The sequence below is a fragment of the Trifolium pratense genome, linkage group LG3 (assembly GCF_020283565.1).
Source record: "Trifolium pratense cultivar HEN17-A07 linkage group LG3, ARS_RC_1.1, whole genome shotgun sequence".
Classification (NCBI taxonomy): domain Eukaryota; kingdom Viridiplantae; phylum Streptophyta; class Magnoliopsida; order Fabales; family Fabaceae; genus Trifolium; species Trifolium pratense.
In genome coordinates this window covers 9,248,544-9,270,681 of record NC_060061.1, presented here as the reverse complement: position 1 = coordinate 9,270,681, position 22,138 = coordinate 9,248,544, and the positions used below count along the sequence as shown (strand labels likewise).

The 22,138-nt window shown below is 32.9% G+C and overlaps 4 protein-coding genes across 5 annotated transcripts; 3 read left to right on the top strand and 1 right to left on the bottom strand.

Moving 5' to 3' along the window:
• Positions 1–227: 227 nt before the first annotated feature.
• Positions 228–3,523, bottom strand: LOC123917030. The gene is made up of 7 exons (XM_045968640.1): positions 3,249–3,523; positions 3,012–3,111; positions 2,463–2,583; positions 2,236–2,357; positions 1,412–1,533; positions 1,173–1,327; positions 228–670 (listed from the first exon to the last, which is right to left on the bottom strand). The coding sequence occupies exons 1-7, from the start codon at positions 3,373–3,375 to the stop codon at positions 656–658; spliced, it is 762 nt and encodes a 253-aa protein (XP_045824596.1). The 5' UTR covers positions 3,376–3,523; the 3' UTR covers positions 228–655.
• A 1,480-nt stretch (positions 3,524–5,003) lies between these two features.
• On the top strand, positions 5,004–9,779 carry LOC123917029. 2 transcript variants are annotated; one of them, XM_045968637.1, is made up of 14 exons: positions 5,004–5,428; positions 5,840–5,917; positions 6,273–6,432; positions 6,548–6,805; positions 6,962–7,136; positions 7,325–7,386; positions 7,502–7,665; positions 7,762–7,859; positions 7,961–8,019; positions 8,126–8,260; positions 8,348–8,598; positions 8,697–8,856; positions 8,972–9,047; positions 9,271–9,779. In XM_045968637.1, exons 2-14 carry the CDS (start codon positions 5,856–5,858, stop codon positions 9,540–9,542), a joined length of 1,932 nt encoding a protein of 643 aa, XP_045824593.1. In that variant the 5' UTR covers positions 5,004–5,428; positions 5,840–5,855; the 3' UTR covers positions 9,543–9,779. The 2 variants fall into 2 exon arrangements, with proteins under 2 accessions (XP_045824593.1, XP_045824594.1); XM_045968638.1 differs by lacking the exon at positions 5,004–5,428 and adding an exon at positions 5,440–5,603.
• A 1,454-nt stretch (positions 9,780–11,233) lies between these two features.
• Positions 11,234–14,900, top strand: LOC123917028. Its single transcript, XM_045968636.1, has 13 exons — positions 11,234–11,295; positions 11,488–11,647; positions 11,750–12,007; positions 12,165–12,339; positions 12,513–12,574; positions 12,692–12,855; positions 13,015–13,112; positions 13,208–13,266; positions 13,374–13,508; positions 13,603–13,835; positions 13,936–14,095; positions 14,185–14,260; positions 14,497–14,900. The coding sequence occupies exons 1-13, from the start codon at positions 11,234–11,236 to the stop codon at positions 14,769–14,771; spliced, it is 1,917 nt and encodes a 638-aa protein (XP_045824592.1). The 3' UTR covers positions 14,772–14,900.
• A 1,673-nt stretch (positions 14,901–16,573) lies between these two features.
• LOC123917026 (60S acidic ribosomal protein P3-like) lies at positions 16,574–17,598 on the top strand. The gene is made up of 2 exons (XM_045968635.1): positions 16,574–16,869; positions 17,267–17,598. Exons 1-2 carry the CDS (start codon positions 16,672–16,674, stop codon positions 17,429–17,431), a joined length of 363 nt encoding a protein of 120 aa, XP_045824591.1. The 5' UTR covers positions 16,574–16,671; the 3' UTR covers positions 17,432–17,598.
• The last annotated feature ends 4,540 nt before the right edge of the window (positions 17,599–22,138 follow it).

Below are 22,138 nucleotides of genomic sequence, written 5' to 3'. Positions count from 1 at the left end.
GAAAAGTTAATTTTGAATGTAAATCGAGCTTTTGAGTTTCAGTATTCTCATATTGTAATTGTAATATTAGTAAGTTGGTAGTTATGTTAATTTGATTTCCTGTTTAAAACTCATTCAACATCCCTCAACTCATCACCAATCGAACTGTTGTTTGGGACTTGTAAAGTTATCATGGTCACAACACTGAAAAACATAAAGAAGGTGATGAGTGTAAGCAGTTTCGTAATATAATAGATAATAGAAAGAACACTGACTGGATAGGTCACCATTCGGTTCTTGATATACTTGATTTATCTCTTCATTCTCTTTTAATACAAGACTTAGATACAACTTGAAGATCAAGAACTGTACATACAAGATGCTACCTACAGTGAATGCTACTGTATCACAACTGATAGGATGCGATTTGCCCTGTTCGGTGACTTGTATTCACCTACCTTCTTTTTATTTTTCACCACAACTAAAGCACAGAAGTTTGAGTACATATTCTCTAAGACGAAATTAAGCTATTTACCACAAACCTACCCTGCATAGCTTAACCCTTCTATTTTTTCTTTTATTTATAGGGAGAGAAGAGATGACATTACTGAGACTTCAAAAACTGCACATTGATATCAGATTATCAGCTGCCTTAGTCCATGAAATGCTGTATGCATTAAGCAGATTTTGCCTGCATACAGACCACATCAACCGCATTAGATCAAGATTGTCAACGTAAGTTTAAAAGAAATTCAAATGATATCATAATATCCAAAGGTGCCAGATCATAACTAGGTAAAGAAAGCAATAAAACAAGAAATATTGATCATAGACAGCAAAACAATAATGCTATTTGGTACAGAGAGATTGCAACTGCACACTCAAACACTTCACCAGCTAATCATATTCATTTCATTTGTACATCTTTCACAAAAAATTCTTCCATACTAAAAAGGTAGCTCCGTTTAAAAAATGTTTCCAAAAAGGTTTACTAATGTTTGAGGATCCTCAATATCTATACATTCCAATAGACATGGAAAAAAAATTATGAGAAAGGGTAACCATTCGTAACATATTCATAACCTGAAACCTAATGCTAACTATGTGTTGGTCATATCCACACTCTTCCCAGCATGTAATTAAAATTTGTGGAGTAGCAAATTCAATAATTTGAAGGATTTGATGTTGCTTACATGCAAAAGCCTCCTCTTTGCAAGCATTATTGTTAAGATGAGAGGGACCATTCCAGCAGATAAATGCTTAAGTGTGTGACCACTGACAGTATGAAAAGTCGCTGTATAAATCAATCTATCAGCAGTCTCTTGCAGCATAGCTAAAGGATAAAATCCTGCCGAGATTCAATTTGAAATTAAGAGTCATTTAAAGAAGTGTTGAATCAAATCAGGTGTTATATCATACCAAAAGTACAGACCTGCAGCCCATAGCCAATATGTTGAATGTGTGTACATTGGAGGCAACAAAAAGGCCATGAGAGGTATGGCAATGCATGATACAGTTTGGACGAGAAGATACGGACGGATGTCACCAAAGAACCTACAATTGAAAAAGGCTGGGTGAAAAAAAGGAACAACTAAAATATCGAAGAATCAACTCGATGCTCAGTTGTTGCATGGTTATTGCCATCAAATGGAGTCATTCATCCGAGGTGAATACGAGATTCAAAAGAACTAGCACTTTGAATATCACCATTTTTATTCTATGGCACTTTAAGCAACTTTCAACTCTAATGGTGCAACTCTAAAAAGTTCATTAAATGGTACTTCGTCAGTTCCTTAAAAGTTGATAATTGAGTTGGAAAATGATTTTTTTTAATGCTAAGCTATTGTTCTTCATATAAGAAATCATCCCTAAACTTAAGGAACCCTGAATGGTAAATTCCAATAAGGAATGGTCCCTTAAGATTAAGAACTTAGTAAGCAAACCTCATTGGAGCTGCTCTGACTATTGACATTTTTCTCAACCAATCCATAATGATGGAAATCAATTCATCTGAGGGGGCTACAAGATTCAAAAGAGCTAACCTAACTTCTGGCATTATCATAAACAATCCTGATGTTATGAATCACAGAGACATTGAATCTCATATCCATTATCCATATGATAACTATGTTATTGTTAACAGAACTAGCAAAGTTTTATTTGTATGAAGAGTAACTTTGTTTGCATGTAGAAGAAGGAATTCATCAGACTATATAGGAAAATAGAAACAAGTAAAAGAGACAGAATTAGGCTTGCCTCCAATACACACTGCTTATCATAGCAATCATAATTAGAGGAAAAATCGAAATTGTCCCCTTATTTGCATCAATCCTTTCAATGATGAGGATCGCCACCAGTGAAGCAAAAGCAACAGTCATCTCCATGAACATACATAAATTTAGGAATCAAAACTGTCAAGCTAAAATAAAAAAAATTAAAAACAGTAATGGCTGAATTAAACTTCCAAGGAAGAAAGAACTCACCGGCAACCTGTCACACACAAGACCATTATCATTTGGCCCAAGATGATAATATGAAGAGCCAAAACCTACTGAAGTCACAGCCGCATAAAAACATGTCCAACCCCATAGCTCACCTTGCACACTTTAGCCACAAATTGAATTTTCAATCATATAATACACAAAACCAATCACATAAGCCTTTTTTTGTTCTTAAATTTTTGGAAAAGGGACCTTGTAATCTAGAGTTCGACCTGGAGATAGTTCTAGTCGAACACACACTCTCCTGAATGATTCGTCTCTAACTAGAGTTCATTAATCACTTAAAGCCAAATCATTTGGTTTAGCAATCACCTTAAGGTAAATGAATTGAGTCAGTGCATGACCAAATCTTAATTTAAAGTCGACCGATCGCCAATCAGGCATACCTGAATTCGATTCCTGATTCTGATATAACTAACTATCTTTTGTTAGATTTTAATTACATATCAAACTATGCATTACAGGTTTCAACTTAAAAGGGCCCTTTTCTAAAATATTGATTGAATGAATGTGGTAAGAAAATGAAAATACCTGAAGTTAAAATAGTTCCTACGATGACAAAGCATAAGCCCAATGAGACCAATAACCATGAATGGGAAATTTGATATTACATTAAGTGCATTGGGAATACCTAAATAAACAATTAAAAAGAAAAACACACCCTTTAATTCAATTTCAAATTTAGCAACTAACTGAGTAGAAAATGAAAAACCTTCAAAATCATATTTTTCACAAAATGAGGGTTGGAAATGAAAATTGAAGAATTACCAAAGAATTGACGCTTATCAGCGAAATCATGGTACATCTGAGGTTGAGGAATGGATGGGGTTAGCTTCATGAATAGATAGAGTGAAGTAACTGCAATTAGCCATATCTGCGCAGTTTGATTTTTCATTGTTCCTGCAGAGTGGATGGGAATGTGAGAAGAGAGAATCCGCGGAAGGAATGAAGTAGCAGAAAATCGGTGGCGGTGATCGGTGTGACGGTGTTAGCCTAGCCGCCATCAGGCATCAGCCAAGATAAACCGCGCCAGTTTGTCTCTTCTTTTGTCCTTTTTCAAATATTCAAATTCAATTCAATAGATTTTAGGTTCAAAATTAAAAGCTTTTGAGAAAAACCAATTTTTTAATAGTCTCATAACTCAGTTAAGTTGGTATCAACATAATTAACGGTATTTTTGGTTCTACAGAAAGAAAATAAGATGAGAGAAAATTACGTAAATCTTTGTACTATAAATTGTCCAAATTCATTCATTGATTTTTGTATTTTTTTTTCTGTCACTTTCTATCGTAGTATCAAACGAACCCTAAAGTTAGCTGTTATATATTGCTAAATGTTTGAATTTGGTCACTCAACTAAAAGATGAAATTTTAGCTGTTAAATTAAATTATTTAATACAAACATAAAAATATTTTTTATAATGTTAAAGTAGTAATAAATAGAATTTTTTAAACATGTTTTTAATGTTTAGTAAAAAAAAATAATGTTTTTAATGTGTGTTAACCGTTTCAATTAATCTCGATCCACTTCCGACCAATTAAGTTTCTTTAAAATTGGATATACTATATCGGTTATCGCGCATGTAGTCTATGCATATCCGTTAGCGTGCATGCATACGAATCAATTACAAATCGGTTCAAACTCTGAGCTAATCTGTCTCGCAAAAATCTCTCTTTTTTTTTTTTTTTTTCTTTTCAAACTTCTCCTATAAATACAAGCACAACCATATCGATTTGATTTTCGCATCAATATTAGAGTGATTCCTCTCTTATCAAAAAAAAAAAAAAAAAAAAAAAAGAGTGATTCCTCAAATAGAATATGTGTATTTCTGCCCAATTTATACTGTGCAATAGTTAATCCATATTCAATTTGAAGTGTTTTATTATGAGACTTCCGCGAAGGTAATTTTGTCTAAACGATTTTATTATGAGACTTCCCGATTTTTCTTTCTTCTAAATTGAAAACAACAAAAGGTGTCTAACACACGGCCATAATAATATTTTTCTTAAGAATCTTACGCAAAAGGACCCATAGTAATTGTTGAATCCCAAATTAAATAGATTAATGTGTTCAGTGTGATATTTAGCACTGTTTGGTAAGTCCAATAAGCTAATTTATAGCTTGTTAGACTAGCTTATAAGCTTGTTTGATAAAAATGTGAAGTGTTTGGTAACAAGCTTCTTAAACTAGGTTATAACATTTTTTGAGATGGTATTTCAAGTAGCTTACAAGCTTATAGCTTATAGCTTTTTACATTTTTCCCACTTTTACCCTTATTATTTTTATTTATTATTTCTTTATTTTTTTAAAAATATAATAACTACTCACTAACTATACCCACTAACCATGTACTTTTATGTTATTTTATACTTACAACAGCTAAATTTTTCAAATACTTTAATTTTATTCTACTATCTTTTTAACCATCAGTTAACTTATAGTTTATTTTTACCGAATATAGTTTTTAATAACTAGACTTTCTCATTTACTATTAGACTAATTTTTTGGGCGTGTTCTCCTCATGTGTTTCTTCTATACACATGATGCCATGTTTTCTCAAACAAAACCACACCACACGCATGAATCAAACATTCTTCAACTCTTGTCAATTCTTCTTAGAATTTCCTCGTGCACCTAATCTCTCATTTCTTCCTTCTCTATCAATCAATAACTACCTATACCAGAATTAACCAATTTTTTCTTCTTTCTATTTCCATCCCAAATTTCTTTTAACTTTATTACCATAACCTATCATATCCTAAATTTTGGAATATATCACAATGATGAAATATACATCTCAATGAAGGATATAGTGGCTGATACGTGTATTCTTCTTCAATTGTGACCGCTTAACGTAACGTGACCAAGTGTCACCATGCCATAAATAATGCCACAAAAGTATTCAACTAACAACAATACCAACCGATAAACATCAACGTTATTATGAGGTTAGGAAATCAGCACTTTCTTTTTAGAGACAATAACTAATGTAATAATATAATATTAATATTTATAAGTTGTTTGTTAATGTGCTCCTAATCATCAATTTCATGCTACATTTGGTTTATAAAGCATTATCATTATTTTAATTCTTCTGTATATACTGAAATTTCACATTTTAAGGTAAACAAACTGTACTACTATATTTGAATCTCGACTCCTGCATACATATATTTGAATCTCGACTCCTGCATACATATGTAATGTTCCTATCAATTGAGTTATAGCGTAGAGACGACAATATCATTATTTTATTATTTTACTTTTTGTTTTTATCCAAATATATAATTAAATGTTTTAATTAAAAAAGTTGGATTATTTTGAGTAGTATTTATTATGTGTGTTGTATGGTGGAACAGCCGTACCAGCTGAATTATGAAGTGTTTCACACTATGCTTAGTTTCTTTCATGGTTCTCTTTGCTTCATGCTTTCAGAGGTATCTATATCTATCTTCTTTTGATTCTTTTGCTATTTTTTAGTTATTAGTTACTGGATTGTTTCTGAGCTTTACTTGCTTGTTCTTTTAAGCTGCATTTTTTTGGAAAGTTTGCAAATAAGCAGCTTGAAGGGATGAATCCAAAACAAACCCATTATATTGTTTTTGCTCTTACATTCACATTGTCAATTCTTGCACATACAGTAAATCAGTCACATATGGATCTGTGCACATAATTTATATCTGGTTCATTAATTTGATGGATCTGTGCAAATAAATCAGTTTGGAATTTGGAAACCTGTTTTATCATTATTATATAAGCCATAATTTATACTATTTGAGTGTGTTATTTCAGTGTTTCATCACAAAATTTATCTCAAAGTGACATACAACAAGCTGGTTTGCCACCAAGAGGTTGGAATTCATATGATGCATTTTCATGGATAATTTCTGAACAAGAATTCTTTCAAAATGCTGAACTAGTCTCTAAGCGTCTCCGTGTTCATGGATATGAGGTATAAATATTGAAAGCAACTATAGTTTATGGATGATTTTACTTTACTGCATTGGTATTTAGTTGTACTTTGGTTATGGATATAGATTGATTTCTTTGTCTCTACCCTTGTGTAGTATGTTGTGGTGGATTACCTCTGGTATAGGAAGAAAGTTCCTGGTGCTTATAGTAATTCTCTTGGATTCGACGTGATTGATGAATGGGGAAGAATGGTACCTGATCCAGGAAGGTGGCCTTCTTCCAATGGTGGGAAGGGTTTCAGTGAAGTTGCTAGGAAAGTACATAGTTTAGGTTTGAAGTTTGGGATTCATGTTATGAGAGGAATAAGCACACAAGCTGTGAATGCAAACACCCCTATCCTAGACACAGTAAAGGTATTGGTTTGCATTTATGCTATAACTTATCTTCTATTTATTTATGTATTATGAATTCAAAAGTGATTTTGTCAGTAGATAAACTCAAATAAGCGAATTCAAACAAACACTTAAGTTCTTGTTGACCTTTGATGTCCTTTACTTGTGATTTCCTAGGGTGGTGCTTATAAAGAAGCCGGTCGAGTGTGGCATGCAAAAGACATAGCAATCCCATCAAGGACTTGCGCATGGATGTCTAATGGTTTCATGAGTGTAAATACAAAGTTAGGAGCAGGGAGAGCTTTTTTGAGATCCCTTTATGAGCAGTATGCTGCTTGGGGTGTTGATTTGGGTACTGGCACTGCTAACTTACTGTTTATGACATTTACTATCATGATGATTTTAATTCTACAAAGTATTGATTGATTATACATTCATGTGTTCATTTGGAATTGCATTATCATGCACAAGAATATACACAATACCTGCTATGCTTCGCACTTCGTAGTAATTTTGTACGCTTTTATGGCTTTCTTGCAGTGAAGCATGACTGTGTGTTTGGTGATGACTTGGATATAAGTGAGATAGCCTATGTATCTGAGGTATTCTTCAGTTTCCACTTTCTTATTCTTACTTTTTGTTCTTGTATAAAGACTCGAGATTTCAATATTTTCATTATGATTATTTGCAAACTTATCAAACGACATGTTGTGCCAGGTTCTCAGCCAGATTAATCGCCCCTTTGTGTATTCTTTATCTCCCGGAACCAGTGTGACACCCGCCTTGGCCAAGGATGTCAGTGGACTAGTCAACATGTATCGCATAACAGGAGATGATTGGGATACATGGGGGGATGTCAAGGCTCATTTTAATATAGCAAGGTGATTAATTTGTTTATACTTGATAGCACTGTTTAAGATATTTTTATCGGTCTACGGAGTATTACATAACTTCAGTTTCATTTAATTCTGAATCAGGGATTTATCTACAGCTAATATGATAGGCGCAAAAGGTTTAAAGGGAAGTTCATGGCCTGATTTGGACATGCTACCGTTTGGATGGCTAACTGATCCAGGTGATTAGACTCGGCTTCTAGACAATGAAGCATCCTATCTTGATTAAACTAAAATACTTACTGAAATTTGGATTTTTGTTTTTTGTTTTTTAAATTTATAGGTTCCAATGAAGGTCCCCACAGGTACAGTAAACTGAATCTAGAAGAGAAAAGGACGCAGGTATTGATAAATAGTATAACTTAGTCGCTCTCTTATATATTTTCATGTAATGATGTGTTTGTATGCATTACGATAGATTCTAAATGAACTCATTACTATCTTACAGATGACTTTGTGGGCTTTTGCAAAGTCACCCCTTATGTATGGAGGCGATGTGCGGAGGATTGATCCTATCACATTCGGAATTATCACGAAACCTACCCTACTAGAGATTAATTATTTCAGCTCAAATAATATGGAGGCATGTGATCCGTCTAACTTTTTTATGGAGGAAAATGGTTTGCTTGTGAGGGATAAACTTATCATATTGTTTTTTCTGCAATGACAGTTTCCTTATGTGACGAGCTCGGAGAACTCGAAGAGTGGATATCATCATCATATAGGGAAATTGAAAAGATCTAAGAAAGGAAAGAAACGTATACATTCATTACGCTTTACTCGCTGCACTGATTCAAAGGCAAGTGGTTGGACTATTGAAAATCTTAACCAAAATCTTGAAAGAATCTGTTGGAAAGGGAGTTTAGAAAACGAGCATCAGAACCCTTTCTGCGTACAAAAGAGAGAACTTCAGTTCAGATTGTAATCACGCTTTATCTTTCCCTTGTTCTATTTACATAACTTAGTTGATTATATATGTTTGTTAACAACATAAAATTGTTTTATTGATATTGTTACAGAGACGGAACTGGTATGTATCAAGAAGACTATCGCGGGAAACATCAATTATTTGCAGCCAATCAAATGAGATTTTGCTTGGACGGTTCTCCTAAACGAAAAGTTACTTCCAAAGAGTTCAAGAGAGGCTCATTTTCTCCCTGCAGAATGGATTCAAATCAGGTATGTTGAAGTCCATATTTCATGTACAAGTGTAGCATGTGTTATATAACTTCACCAATGTTATCATTGATATTTGTGGATTCTTTTGGAATATGATGACTTCTGTTTTTAACAGATTTGGGAGCTAAAATCCAATGGGACCCTGGTAAATAGTTACTCAGGTCTTTGTGCAACAGTAAATTATATAGAAGGTAAATTTTAGTACCTATATGTGCCACATTTTTTTTTTTTGCGTAAACCAGGTATCCTCTGTGTGCAACTGCAGGGACTAATCCCTCGAGCCTTGTGGGATCCAAATAGGCGGCAAACTCTCTCAGAGTTTTAACGCTGCGGCAGCAACTGCATGTCCCACGTTTTAGAACTTAATTATTTTCATCCTTTTTTTTATTACTCAATGCAAATTGAACACTGCAGCTAATGTTGATTCTGGCGGGGTTCGCTCTTGGATAGCGACGGGAAGAAGAGGAGAAGTGTATCTAGCTTTCTTCAATCTAAGTGATGAACAAAAGACAACAATATATGCAAAAACATCATTTTTGGCTAAGGTTTTACCTGACAGAAGAATCAATTCATGTAAAGGTAAGGAAGTGTGGAGTGGAAAAAGGATTGTTGTAACAGCACAAGGGACAATAGCAATGGACGTTGAAGTTCATGGATGTGCACTTTTTGTTCTATATTGCAGCTAAAAGATAAACAACCTCATTGTTGAGCCATAATTTTTTCCATTTATTCAGAGATGGTTATGTGGTGTGTAAGTGTTGGATCCCACCATGTTATAGACAAGTTACGTAAGTAACTTGAGTTGTGTTATAGCCTTGTGTTTTTTCCACAAAGTATGTGATGGATGTATACTTTCTAATTATAAGAACTTCATTCTTGTTTCATTTGTTAAATTAATGAAGTTATGCCTGAAAAAGTATGCACCTTTCAAGTGTTCTTGCTTTAAAAGATAGAACTAGCTAGCTAGTAGTTTGGCATGTTTTGGACCTTTGGTTCATTTTTTGTGCTTAATGGCCAAAGGCGAACAAGAGACGGAAGAAAGTATCAACTAATAAAGGACAAATTTAAGGGCGCGCCAGAATCATAGGGCGCCAAAAGCAATTCAAAGGAGCAAAGCTGCTTTCATGATCTATGTGGGCTTAGATCCAATAATATTTGGAGGGCTTTTTTTTCTTCCAATTTCTCACCTCATATAATACGGATTAAATAGACTTTTCCTTTTAACAATAAGCTACGGTTCCACAAACCCATACATACATAAACTATTCGTGTAACTGATTTTGGCGCCACTGCTCTCTACACTACTTCAATCTCTAATTAGGGTTTTCACTTTCAGCACAGAGAACAGAACAGTAGCCATGTCAGTTTTCACATCGAGACCCTAAAAATTTAGGTTCCTAAAAATTTAATGTTAGAAAAGTTAGGATTAATTTTTTTATCTTCAAGTTAAAATGATTTTCTAAAAATCTATAATAAACACTATTAACATGATAGTGAATTTTTTTTAAGCAAATGCACCCTAAATATAGAGAACAAACATGCTTTCATAAATCTAGCTCTTCAAGCACATAAAGTGGGAGATAACATGCCAATATTAGTTTAGCAATTCAACGGAGAATTTTTTTTTGTTTTCACCGCCAATTTAATCTGGTTCGGCGGTTAGTTCTGACATCAAGTGGTTCTAGTCCCCTCCCGATCGTAGTCGTGAGTGATCGAACCGTGATCCTTCCTACAAGTTGAGCGTCAATCACCACTTAGCCAACTAACATTAGTTATTCAACGGAGAGACTTGTTTTTTACTTCTAGAATTCTCACATGCGCAAATCTCTCGTTACCCTCATTAATCAACAACTAGGTACCTATACCAGAAAGATTAATAAAAAAACAAATTTCCGTTTCCATCTTAATTATCATAACTGTTATATCTCTCATATCCTATCCTATAAAAAATATATGCATTTCAATGAAGGTGATAATAGCAAATATATGCATTCAATTGTGATTGCTTAATTAACGTACGTAACGTGGCCATGCCATAAATAATGCCACAAAAGTATTCAACTAGTACTAGGAGGTTAGGAAATCAACACTTTCTTTTTAGAGACAATTATTATAAGATAAAGCTGAGTCTTATTACAATCATTGTATTAAAATGAAATAAACTCAAACAGTTGTTAATGTGATATCATAAATCTTATATTACCTTTGGTTTACAACAAGGCATTATCAATATTAATTACTTTGTTTTTTGATTTTATCCAAATATATTTTTATGTTTATCCAGATATAATTTAATGTTTTAACTAAAAATTTGAATGATTTTGAGAACTTATATATAATGTGTGATGTATATGGTGGAACAGCCCTACCAGAAATTATGGAGTGTTCCACATTATGCCTAATCTCTTTCTTGCTTCTTTTTGGTTCCTGCTTTCAGAGGTATCTTCTTTTCATTCTTTTTTTTTGCTTTTACATTCACATTGTCATTGCTTGCTATTGGATGTTATTAACTTGGAATAACTGGACGCTTACCTGTGTGATGCACAAGTCTTATGCGCTATATTATATTGTAACTGTCAAAATAGTAAAAAAAGTATTAGCCATAATTTATATTTGAGTGTGTTATTTCAGTGTATCATCACATAATTCATCTCAGAGTGACCAACAACAAGCTAACTTGCCACCAAGAGGTTGGAATTCCTATGATTCATTTTCCTGGATAATTTCTGAACAAGTATTCTTACAGAATGCTGAACAAATCGCTCAGCGTCTCCGTGTTCATGGATACGAGGTATAAATACTGAAAGGAACTATAGTTTATGGATGATTTTACTTTACTGCATTATAGCTTATTATAGATTGATTTATTTGTTTCTACTTTCTACCATTGTAGTATGCTGTGGTGGATTGGCTCTGGTATAGGAAGAAAGTCCCCGGCGCTAATAGTAATTCTCTTGGATTCGACTTGATTGATGAATGGGGAAGGATGGTCCCTGATCCAGAAAGGTGGCCTTCTTCCAGTGGTGGGAAGGGATTCACTGAAGTTGCTAACAAAGTACATAGTTTAGGTTTAAAGTTTGGGATTCATGTTATGAGAGGAATAAGCACACAGGCTGTGAATGCAAACACACCTATTTTAGATACAATAAAGGTATTGCTTTACATTTCTGCTATAACTTGATCTTCTATTTCTTTCTATATTATGAATACAAAAGTGTTTTTGTCAGTAGATAAACTCAAATAAGCAGATCCAAATAGACACTTAAGTTCTTTTTGACCTTTGATGTCCTTTACTTGTGATTTTCTAGGGTGGTGCTTATGAAGAAGCCGGTCGAGTATGGCATGCAAAAGACATAGCAATCCCAACAAGGACTTGTGCATGGATGTCTAATGGTTTCATGAGTGTAAATACAACATTAGGAGCAGGAAGAGCTTTTCTCAGATCCCTTTATGAGCAGTATGCTGCTTGGGGACTTGATCTTGGTACTGGCAATGCTAACTTGCTGTCACTACATTTATCATGCCATTGACATCTATCATGATGATTATGCATTCCTGTATTCATTAAAAATTGCATTGTCATGTAATATACACAGTTCTTCCTATGCTTTGGTGTAATTGGTGTAATTTTTAACGATTTTATGACTTTCTTGCAGTGAAACATGATTGTGTGTTTGGTACTGACTTGGATTTAAACGAGATAACTTATGTATCTGAGGTATTCTTCGGTTTCCATGATCTTTCATCACTACTACTTGTTCTTGTATAAAGATTCGAGATCTCAATATTTTCGCTATGATTATTTGCAAACTTATCAAACGACATGTCGTGTCAGGTTCTCAGCCAGGTTAATCGCTCCTTAGTGTATTCTATATCTCCCGGAACCAGCGTGACACCAGCCTTGGCCAAGGAGGTAAGCGGACTAGTCAACATGTATCGCATAACAGGAGATGATTGGGATTCATGGGGGGATGTCAAGTCTCACTTTAATATATCAAGGTGATTAATTTGTTTATACTTCATAGCATTGTTTAAGATATTTTTATTAGTCTTCGGAGTATGTTGCAATCATGCTGCTTCTATATTTAGGTTCTGTTATATTACCACCAATGCACCATATTACATATATAACTTCAGTTTTATTTAATTCTTAATCAGGGATTTATCTGCAGCTAATATGATAGGAGCAAAAGGTTTTAAGGGAAAGTCATGGCCTGATTTGGACATGCTACCGTTTGGATGGCTAACTGATCCAGGTAACGAGACTCGGCTGCTAGACATGAAGCATTCTATCTTGATTAAAAGACTTACTGAAATTTGGATTTTTGCTTTTTGTTTTTTATATTTATAGGTGCCAATGATGGTCCTCACAGGGGCAGTAAACTGACTCTAGTAGAGAAAAGGACACAGGTATTGATAAATAGTATAACTTAGTCGCTTTCGTATATATTTTCATGTAATGATGTGTTTGTATGCATTATGATTAGACTCTAAGTGAATTCATTACTATCTTACAGATGACTTTATGGGCTTTTGCAAAGTCACCGCTTATGTATGGAGGCGATGTACGGGAGATTGATTCTGCTACCTACGACATTATCACAAATCCTACTTTGCTAGAGATTAATCATTTCAGCTCAAACAATATGGAGGCATGTGATCTGCCTAACTTTTTTTCGGAGTAAAATAGTTTGCTTGTGAGAGATAAACTTATAACGAATAATATCGTTTTTTTTGCAATGACAGTTTCCTTATAATCCAAGCTTGAAGAAGCGTCATAAAGGGAAACCGAAAAGATCTAAGAAAGGAAAGAAGCCTACACTTTCATTAGGCCTTACTAGCTGCACTGAATCAGAGGCAAGTGGTTGGATTGTTGAAAATCTTAACCAACCTCTTGAAAGAATCTGTTGGAAAGGAAGTTTAGAAAACAATCCGAACCCTTTCTGCGTACAAAAGAGAGAACTTCAGCAGCACACATTGTAATCATGCATTATCTTTCTCTTGTTCTATTTATATAACTTAGTTGATTATTATTTGTGTTTTTTTTACACATAAATTGTTTTATCAATATTGTTACAGAGACGGAGAGAGTAAGTATCAAGAGGAATTTCGCGGGAAACATCAATTTTTTGCAGCAAATCAAATGAGATTTTGCTTGGATGGTTCTTCAAAACAAAAAACTACCTCCCAAGAGATTCAGAGAGTCTCATTTTCTCCTTGCAAAATGCATTCAAATCAGGTACGTTAAAGTCCAAATTTCATGTACAATTTTATTACTATTGATACTTGTGGACTCTATTGAAAGATGATCAATTCTGTTTTTAACAGATTTGGGAGCTAACACCCAATGGGACCCTGCTAAATAGTTACAATGGTCTTTGTGCAACAGTAAATTATATTGAAGGTACATTTTAGTACATATATGTCCCACATTTTTTTTTTAATTTTTGCGTAAACCAGGTTTCATATGCGTGTAATTGCAGAGACTAATCCCTCGTGCCTTGTGCGATCCAAATGGACGGCAAACTCTCTTTAAGAGTTTTAACGCTGTTGCAGCAACTTCATGTCCCACATTTTAAAACTTAATAATCTTTGTTTCTTTGTTTTTATTACTCATAATGCAAATTTAACATTGTGCAGAGAATGTTGATTCGAATGAGGTTCGATCATGGATTGCGACGGGAAGAAATGGAGAAGTGTATATGTCATTCTTCAATCTAAGTGATCAACAGAATACAACAATTACAATATATGCGAAAACATCATTTGTGTCTAATGTTTTAACTGACAAACGTATCAATTCATGTCAAGGTAAGGAAGTGTGGAGTGGAAAGGACGTTGTAACAACGCAAGGGGTAATAAAAATGGATGTTGAAGCTCATGGATGTGCACTTTTTGTTCTTAATTGCAAATAGCACCTCATTGTTGAGCTACTATTTTCTATTTTCTCTTTAAGCCTTCTGTTTTTTCCACAAAGTATATATAATTGGTGGATTCTTTGTAATTGTAAGAGCAAGCTTCATTCATGTCTGAATAAGTTTGCACCTTTCAAGTGTTGTTGCTTTAAATTATACTCGTTATAACATGATTATTGTTGGTTCAATTGGACTTATATTTTAATTTTCTGTTATTATGAAGACAAAATCAATTATTTTTGCCAATACACATAAGACAGACAAAATCAATTAAATCATTATTTTGGTATAAAAATGAGGAAAACTATGAACTTATACTTTTAAATAACAATGTATCTCGTCAATGTCGTCAATTTTAAATATTTTTTCTTGATACAAAGATTTTAAGTATTTTTTAAATACTGATCCACCCTAACCACTTATAACATTGATCATAGTGGAATTTTACATGTAAAAAAAAAGTATATATATATATTTGCACACTTTTGGAATAGAAGTAGATTAGTATAAAAAGTTGAATATATTAATGCACACTAACTTCAGATATAAACAAGGAAGAAAATGGATATATACAAATAGTAAAAAACAAAAATTACACTGTCAACTATACTTTTCCCCACCGTTTTGATAGATTACATCATTCTTATTAGATACCAAAATTATTAGATCCAATGCACCATGATAATTCAAACTCTAATTTCTCACTTAAGAAACGGTTTGAATTAGCTTATTTATGCAAACAACTTTTTTTTTTTTTATTATAAGTTTGTCTAGGTAGTTTATGATAAAATAGCTTATAAAAATACAATTTTCACTAGTGTGGACTTATAAAATAGCATAAAATGGACCTTTAATATGTGTCAGTTTTCAATAATTTATAACTTATCATTTTGTCCATCTAAAAAAATTGAAAGTGTTTGTTGTATCCTATGAATCACCGACACCTCTATGATTAGGCGTGTCGCGGTGTCCGACACTCGTACGACACGTGACGGATAGCTCAGATCGGTGTCCAAAAAAATTCAATTTTTCCTTTACTTGGACACTCATTTGATCGGTGTCCAACACCTGTAAAACACTCGTACAACACGTGTCGAACAAGTGTTCCAAAAAATTGTTTTTTCTTTGCTCATACTCTCATTAGACACATATCAGACACATCTACAAGTGTTAAACATGTGTCGAAACAAAAATATTGATTAATGATGGATTAAAGACATTACATTTTGATTATAATATTTCTAATTTTTTCGATAGTAGATGAATAAATAAAGGTAAAATATTATCACATTTTGTTTTAAAACTTTTTTCAAGAAATAACTTTCTCAAATTAGATTTATATGTATATATTAACTCTCAATTTATATTTTTTATAAATATATAGCAATGTTGGTATTCTATATTTTTACGCTTCCATTAAACTCAAAAAATAATATGCTTATTATTGTTCCTGTAATCCTGTCAAAATAAAACAAAATAAAATAATATGCTTTTTTTTTTTTACGCAAAAATAATAGAATTTAATTTATATGTACCGTCAGTGTAAAGTTATTTTACACACGCGTCCAATAATATACCGACACATCATGTATGGTAATTAAAAACAAATGATGTGTCACATTCATTAAATGATATGGCAACGTATTATTGGATGTATGTCTAAAAAAAATTTATACCGACGGTACACAACAATTAAATTCAAAATAGTATGCTTATTGAAAAAATACAAATAATATTATACGAAGGACCAAATAGACTTTTCCCTTTTAACACGTTGCTAGGGTTCCACAAACCCATACATAAACCATTCACTCATCTCAATTGCCGTCACTCCTCTCTGTGCGACTTCAAATCTCCAATTAGGGTTTTCACTTTCACCACAGAGAACTAATCACTAGCCATGGGAGTCTTCACCTTCGTCCTCAACAAAACTGGCGCCGAATGGACCGCAAAGCAATACTCCGGTGACATCGAAGCCTCCGGTGACTCTACTTTCGAGATCCAAAGGAAACTTGTTTCCGCCGCTCTCGCCGTCGATTCATCAGGCGGTGTTCAGTCCTCTTACTCTCCCGTCTCTCCTTCCTCTGGTGTCTTCGTGGTACATCTTTCTACCTTTGATCATCACCGTCTTTTTCTTTGATATAGATTCTATGATATTATGTTATATATAATACGATACAGTAGTAGGATTTGTCTGCAACGTGATTGATTTGGTTTAGCTTTTTGCTATGTTATTTTCTGTTATAAATTTGCTGAATGAATCTGAGTTTAATTTGTTGTCATTTGTGAGATTCTGTTGTGATTTGTGAGATTCTGATGAGCAATCAATAGTTTAATGATTCAATTAAATTATGTATAATCTGAAATTGTTTAGTTTTTACACACATATTTGTTGAATTTGCCTATGTTCTCGGTGATGAATAGACTTTTTGGGTTTAACAATTGGATGGATTGCTGATCAAATTATTGAATGTCTTTGTTGTTATTTTGTTTAGGTGATTGTTGGTGGTGCCGTATTTGTTGGAGGTGGTGCTGCTGCTGCCGCTGCTCCTGCAGGAGGTGCTGCTCCAGCTGATGCTGCCCCTGCTGAAGCAAAGAAAGAAGAAAAGGTCGAGGAAGAGGAGGAAGATGAAGATATGGGATTCTCACTCTTTGATTAGAGTTTTCTACTTGTTATTTTTTTTCAATTTTGATGGAAAATGGATTTAGTCTTCAATCATATGAATTCTATTGGTTTGTGTTTGTTAATCCTACAATTTGTCAGATAGAGTTTATTATGCTACAATTCTGTATTCTGTTTTACTAATGTGACTTTTTTGTATTCAAATTTGTCTTGCTTTAGATTAAGTTGCGCCATAAAATTTTATGGTGATTCCTTCAATCGGTTCTTATAAATTTTCTCCCTTTAAGCTGAAAATATATTCAGCATGCTTGGAAGTCGAACAGGAAAATTATATGATAGTTATGGAAAACTGTAAGATTTAGAATGGGTGTGTTAGCAGAATGTAATTCATTTAATTTTTTACCTTCACAGGGGAAAGTAAAACATAAAGAATCTTCTATAAGATCAATTTTAGAAAGATGCATATTTGATTTAAGTAGTGTTTGGAATGTCTTGAGCAACATGTGTTAGATGTTGAATTAGGTTTTAAACTTGTGTTTTCCGAACAAATAATGATATGATTGCATAGCATTGAATCTGAGTTGTTTTTTAGTAAAGTTTGGAGAATAAAAATAAGATTCTAATTGTTTAGAATTTGATTCTCCATTGTACCAATACATGCATAAATAAATCCAGTTCTTCATTATATGTTGTTTTTCTGAAATCAATCAAAATTGAGTTAAATGAAAAATTCTCTGATATGGCTTGAAATTGTGACTTCAAAAAGGTGAAATTTCTTTGTGATTCACCGGTTGTGGTTAGTAGTGGCTGGTTGGACGTTGATCCAAAACTTTTTTTACCTTTTTGTGATGGGTTGAGAAGTGTGAGCGAGTCATGTCATGTTTATAGAGATACAAATTTTTGTGCGAATGTGTTGGCAAATATAGCTTGTTATGGTGACCAACTGACCATAATTCAATTGTTTATGAGCAATCTTCTACTTAAAACTTGTTTATGTTAGCTGATCAGATTGGAGTAGTAACTCCACGATAAAAAATACTCATGATTTGTTATTACATATATTTAATATTGTTAATCAACATAACCACTTTAAATATTATTGATGTTAAATCATGCTAAATTTGCATTTATCTCCTTTCAAATACATTGGCTGAATTCATACTCATAACTTTTAGATCCAGAGTTTTTTTTACCACCAAATCAAGCAGCAAGCTCTTGAAGTTTCTTCTTTATGGACACTAGTTAAAAATATGTCCGTCTTTGTAAGAGTGTAAGCAACCCTGTTTATTTGTCTTCTAACAAATTTAACATTCGAGTTTACATAAAAAAAAAAGGAAAAACAAATTTTTTTATTTTTTCTTGGTTTATATCCTCCTAGTTTTTAGGGGAAAGGGACCTTAGTAGTTCAGAGTTCGGCCGCGAGGTAAGTAAATTTTGGCCAAGAAATTGTTCCACCCAAAAATCGAACTCGGGTTCTTCCAAAATCCGTCATTTTTGGTGAAGCTCATTAACCACTTGAGCCCAAAATAATTAGTTTGGTTATATTATTAACCACTTTATATATAGATATATATACCGTGTAAAATAAATTATTTTACACGTGGATTCAATATATTGACACATCAATAATGTATTTTAAAACACATAACGTGTCACATTATTAAATTATATGACAACATGTTATTGAATGTATGTGTAAAATAAATTTTCACTAACAGTGCACAACAATTAAAATCGTAATAAAAATATTATGAGTTGATAGTTATTACTAGAAATATTGTTGAATGTGTAAAAAAAAAAAAAAAAAATATTGTTGTAGAAACTGAAATTTAAACCTTAAACTTTTTCACATTTAAAAATGTGAATTTAATCATTAGATTAAAGAAAGGAAAAAAACTCATGCTAAATTCCAAACCAAAAGAAATACTACTTCTGATCCTTTTTATAAGAACGAAATAATTGATTTTTTAGATTTTTTGAATAACTGGTGTATTTAATCTATAATATAAATTAAATATATCAATTCTTTAATGAATCTGAAAAGTGAATTGTTTCTTATAAAAATGAGTATAATTTTTTTTTTATATAAAATAAAAAAGGAGTAACATTTAATAATTCCATTAGAACATTTGTTATCTTTTTTTCTCAAAAAAAAAGTTGTTATCTTAAGAAAAAACTATAGACAATGCACCATACATCACTTGTTTGCCTTATCAAGTTGAAGCATCACAATAGCTAAAAGATAGTCACTTTATGTGTCATCACCATAACTACATATTATCACCTCATTATACGAGATGAGTCAGATAATAGAACAATGATAACAGTTATTTTATTATGGATTTTGAACATTTTTATACTGTACTATATTAGATTTAGTTTTCAATTTATAAAATGTATCTTTTTACAAGGTTGAGATAAAGTTAAATACATATACATTTTTTAAATTGTAAAAAATAATGATTAAAATGACAAAATTGCATAAAGTTATAATTGGCACCTCATTAAAAAAACACACACTATAACCAGCTAAAATAAGTATTTAACAAAAATTACCAAATGAAGAAAAAGTCCTAGCAGTACACAAATTATACCACGAGTTTAATTTAGTTCATGTTGTTTTCGGATTTAAAAAACCGTTAAAAATTAATTTTTACAGCCACCGAAGAGATTACTGGGTTGAGTCGCGGACTAGGTCGCTTTCTTTAAGACGTTTCGTGGCACTGCCCAAAATTGTGCAAGCAGACTATCAACCACGCCGTCCCCAGGATAAAACAGTCCAGTTACAACTGTATACCGATATGCTACTGCACGGTAGAAATCGGTCAAAGAATACACCTTCTTGAATGGTACTACAATACCACTCGAATTGATGCTACGACATCAATCTATGATTTATCGGTGATTCAGTGGTACTACAATACCACTCAAATTAATGTTGCGACATCAATCTATGAATCAACGGTACTACGATACCACATGTGGTACTACAATACCACATGTATTGATGATACTACAATATCAATCAATATAATGACACTAAGGCCATTACAATATGGTACTAAAACCATTCTCAAATCAAAGGGACAATGGTACTAAGACCATTCTTTACTTGAAGGAACTAGTGATACTTTGATCACTCATAAACCAAATTAAAATAATATGGTTTCCCTTTTGTTCAAAATTTTAACTTATGAAATATACAAAAGCTTGTCTTACTTTCTCTTTTCACGATAGAAGTTTTGTTAAAATTATATAAGTCTAACAAAACAGTAGATCAAACGCCATGTAGAGACACCAAAAATAAATTCTACATCATATTCAGCATTAGCTTCTAAAAATGTAAATACACGGCGAATCATTGAAAAAATAGTCTCAACAACAGTACTAGAGTTTGGTCTAATACCAATCATACATGAGTAGCTTTATTCAAAATCAATTATCATTTGTACTTACTAATTACACCATAGAATTGATGAAATTAGTGTGAGGCCGTTAGCCTCCATCTTGGCACTAATTACTTGCCCATTATTTATTTCAAATAAAAATAAGAAGGTAACATACCTGTTAGTATGCACGAGCATCATTGCAGAAGATAATAGGATATAATCATTAGATGAATTTGCTCATAATTCAATTCCTGGTAGATAATATTCAAGCCACACTACTACCCACACTTGTGGTCTTCCTGTTTATGTGATTGATTAATCTGAACAAGTGTTTCCGGCTCATGGTTTCTTAGGTTGTTCTCAACTAGGCTTATCTCTTTTTAATCAAACTTTTTCAGTGTAGCCATCAATAAGATTTATTCTCTCATAAATTAACGGTTACAAAATGATGAAAAATAAAATCACCTTAAAATAAATAAATAAAGTATGTAACCGATGTGAAACTTAATTTATTTATTTCCTCAAAATACACACTAGTATGCTACAACACACTAGTATGTTCTAGTACCCGATATGAGACTTAATTTTATTTTCAATTCACACACCAATGTGAACTTTGTTCCAACAATCCCCCACTTGAATTTAAAAGAAAATTCCAAAATATCGTAGGATGCTTCTAAAAGATTGTGCATAAGCAAACGTGTCTATGACTTGAACCTTTACATAGCAAGTAAGAGTCCGATTTAGTAAGAGTGACACTTGTCTTGAACTCTATCTCGGATTTTTCTCAAACCCGCACACAGCCTTTTCTTAAGGTGTATCTTTATAGCCCGTGCTTTAATGGCCCTGCACGTGTATCCCAGTTTCATGAACGCTCTAGGAATTCGCCTCTAAATTCCATAGGAACCAACCTTAGTTCCACATTCATATAGGTGAGTCTATCAAGAGTACTCCTGAAGCTCGGTACTCCACTCATACAGAGTATAGATCTCATTAAGAGTTTTATTATCTCATCCTTTCGCTTTCAGGAATCATGCTTTTCTTATATTTACTTGCATGATCATCTTTAACTCCTCACAACTTGTTATTACCCATTGAACCTATTTCTTGGGATCTCCAGTCATTTAGGTTGGGTTTCCATCATGAGAAATTCATTTAGGCATTAGTCCTATCTTTCCAGATGTATTATGGACTTCCTCGTTAGCTATTCCTTTCGTCAAAGGATCTGCTAAATTTTTCATCAGTGTGTTCATGACCCATGCTTACAACACATTTAGAGACTAACTATATCATTGTGTTGTGCTTTCTTTTTATTCGACGTCTTTTACCATTATAATAATGGTTCTCAATTTATG

Bases quoted from the DNA above. Each gene is read 5' to 3' on its own strand.
- LOC123917030 (XM_045968640.1), bottom strand. From the start codon at position 3,375: ATGAAAAATCAAACTGCGCAGATATGGCTAATTGCAGTTACTTCACTC. The intron at 3,112-3,248 runs GTAATTCTTCAA...TTGTTTATTTAG, and splicing joins TGATAAGCGTCAATTCTTTG to GTATTCCCAATGCACTTAAT. The intron at 1,534-2,235 runs GCAAGCCTAATT...TTTCAATTGTAG, and splicing joins ATAAGCAGTGTGTATTGGAG to GTTCTTTGGTGACATCCGTC.
- LOC123917029 (XM_045968637.1), top strand. From the start codon at position 5,856: ATGAAGTGTTTCACACTATGCTTAGTTTCTTTCATGGTTCTCTTTGCT. The intron at 6,433-6,547 runs GTATAAATATTG...ACCCTTGTGTAG, and splicing joins TCCGTGTTCATGGATATGAG to TATGTTGTGGTGGATTACCT. The intron at 7,860-7,960 runs GTGATTAGACTC...TTAAATTTATAG, and splicing joins TGGATGGCTAACTGATCCAG to GTTCCAATGAAGGTCCCCAC.
- LOC123917028 (XM_045968636.1), top strand. From the start codon at position 11,234: ATGGAGTGTTCCACATTATGCCTAATCTCTTTCTTGCTTCTTTTTGGT. The intron at 12,008-12,164 runs GTATTGCTTTAC...GTGATTTTCTAG, and splicing joins CTATTTTAGATACAATAAAG to GGTGGTGCTTATGAAGAAGC. The intron at 13,509-13,602 runs GCATGTGATCTG...TTGCAATGACAG, and splicing joins TCAGCTCAAACAATATGGAG to TTTCCTTATAATCCAAGCTT.
- LOC123917026 (XM_045968635.1), top strand. From the start codon at position 16,672: ATGGGAGTCTTCACCTTCGTCCTCAACAAAACTGGCGCCGAATGGACC. The intron at 16,870-17,266 runs GTACATCTTTCT...TATTTTGTTTAG, and splicing joins CTTCCTCTGGTGTCTTCGTG to GTGATTGTTGGTGGTGCCGT.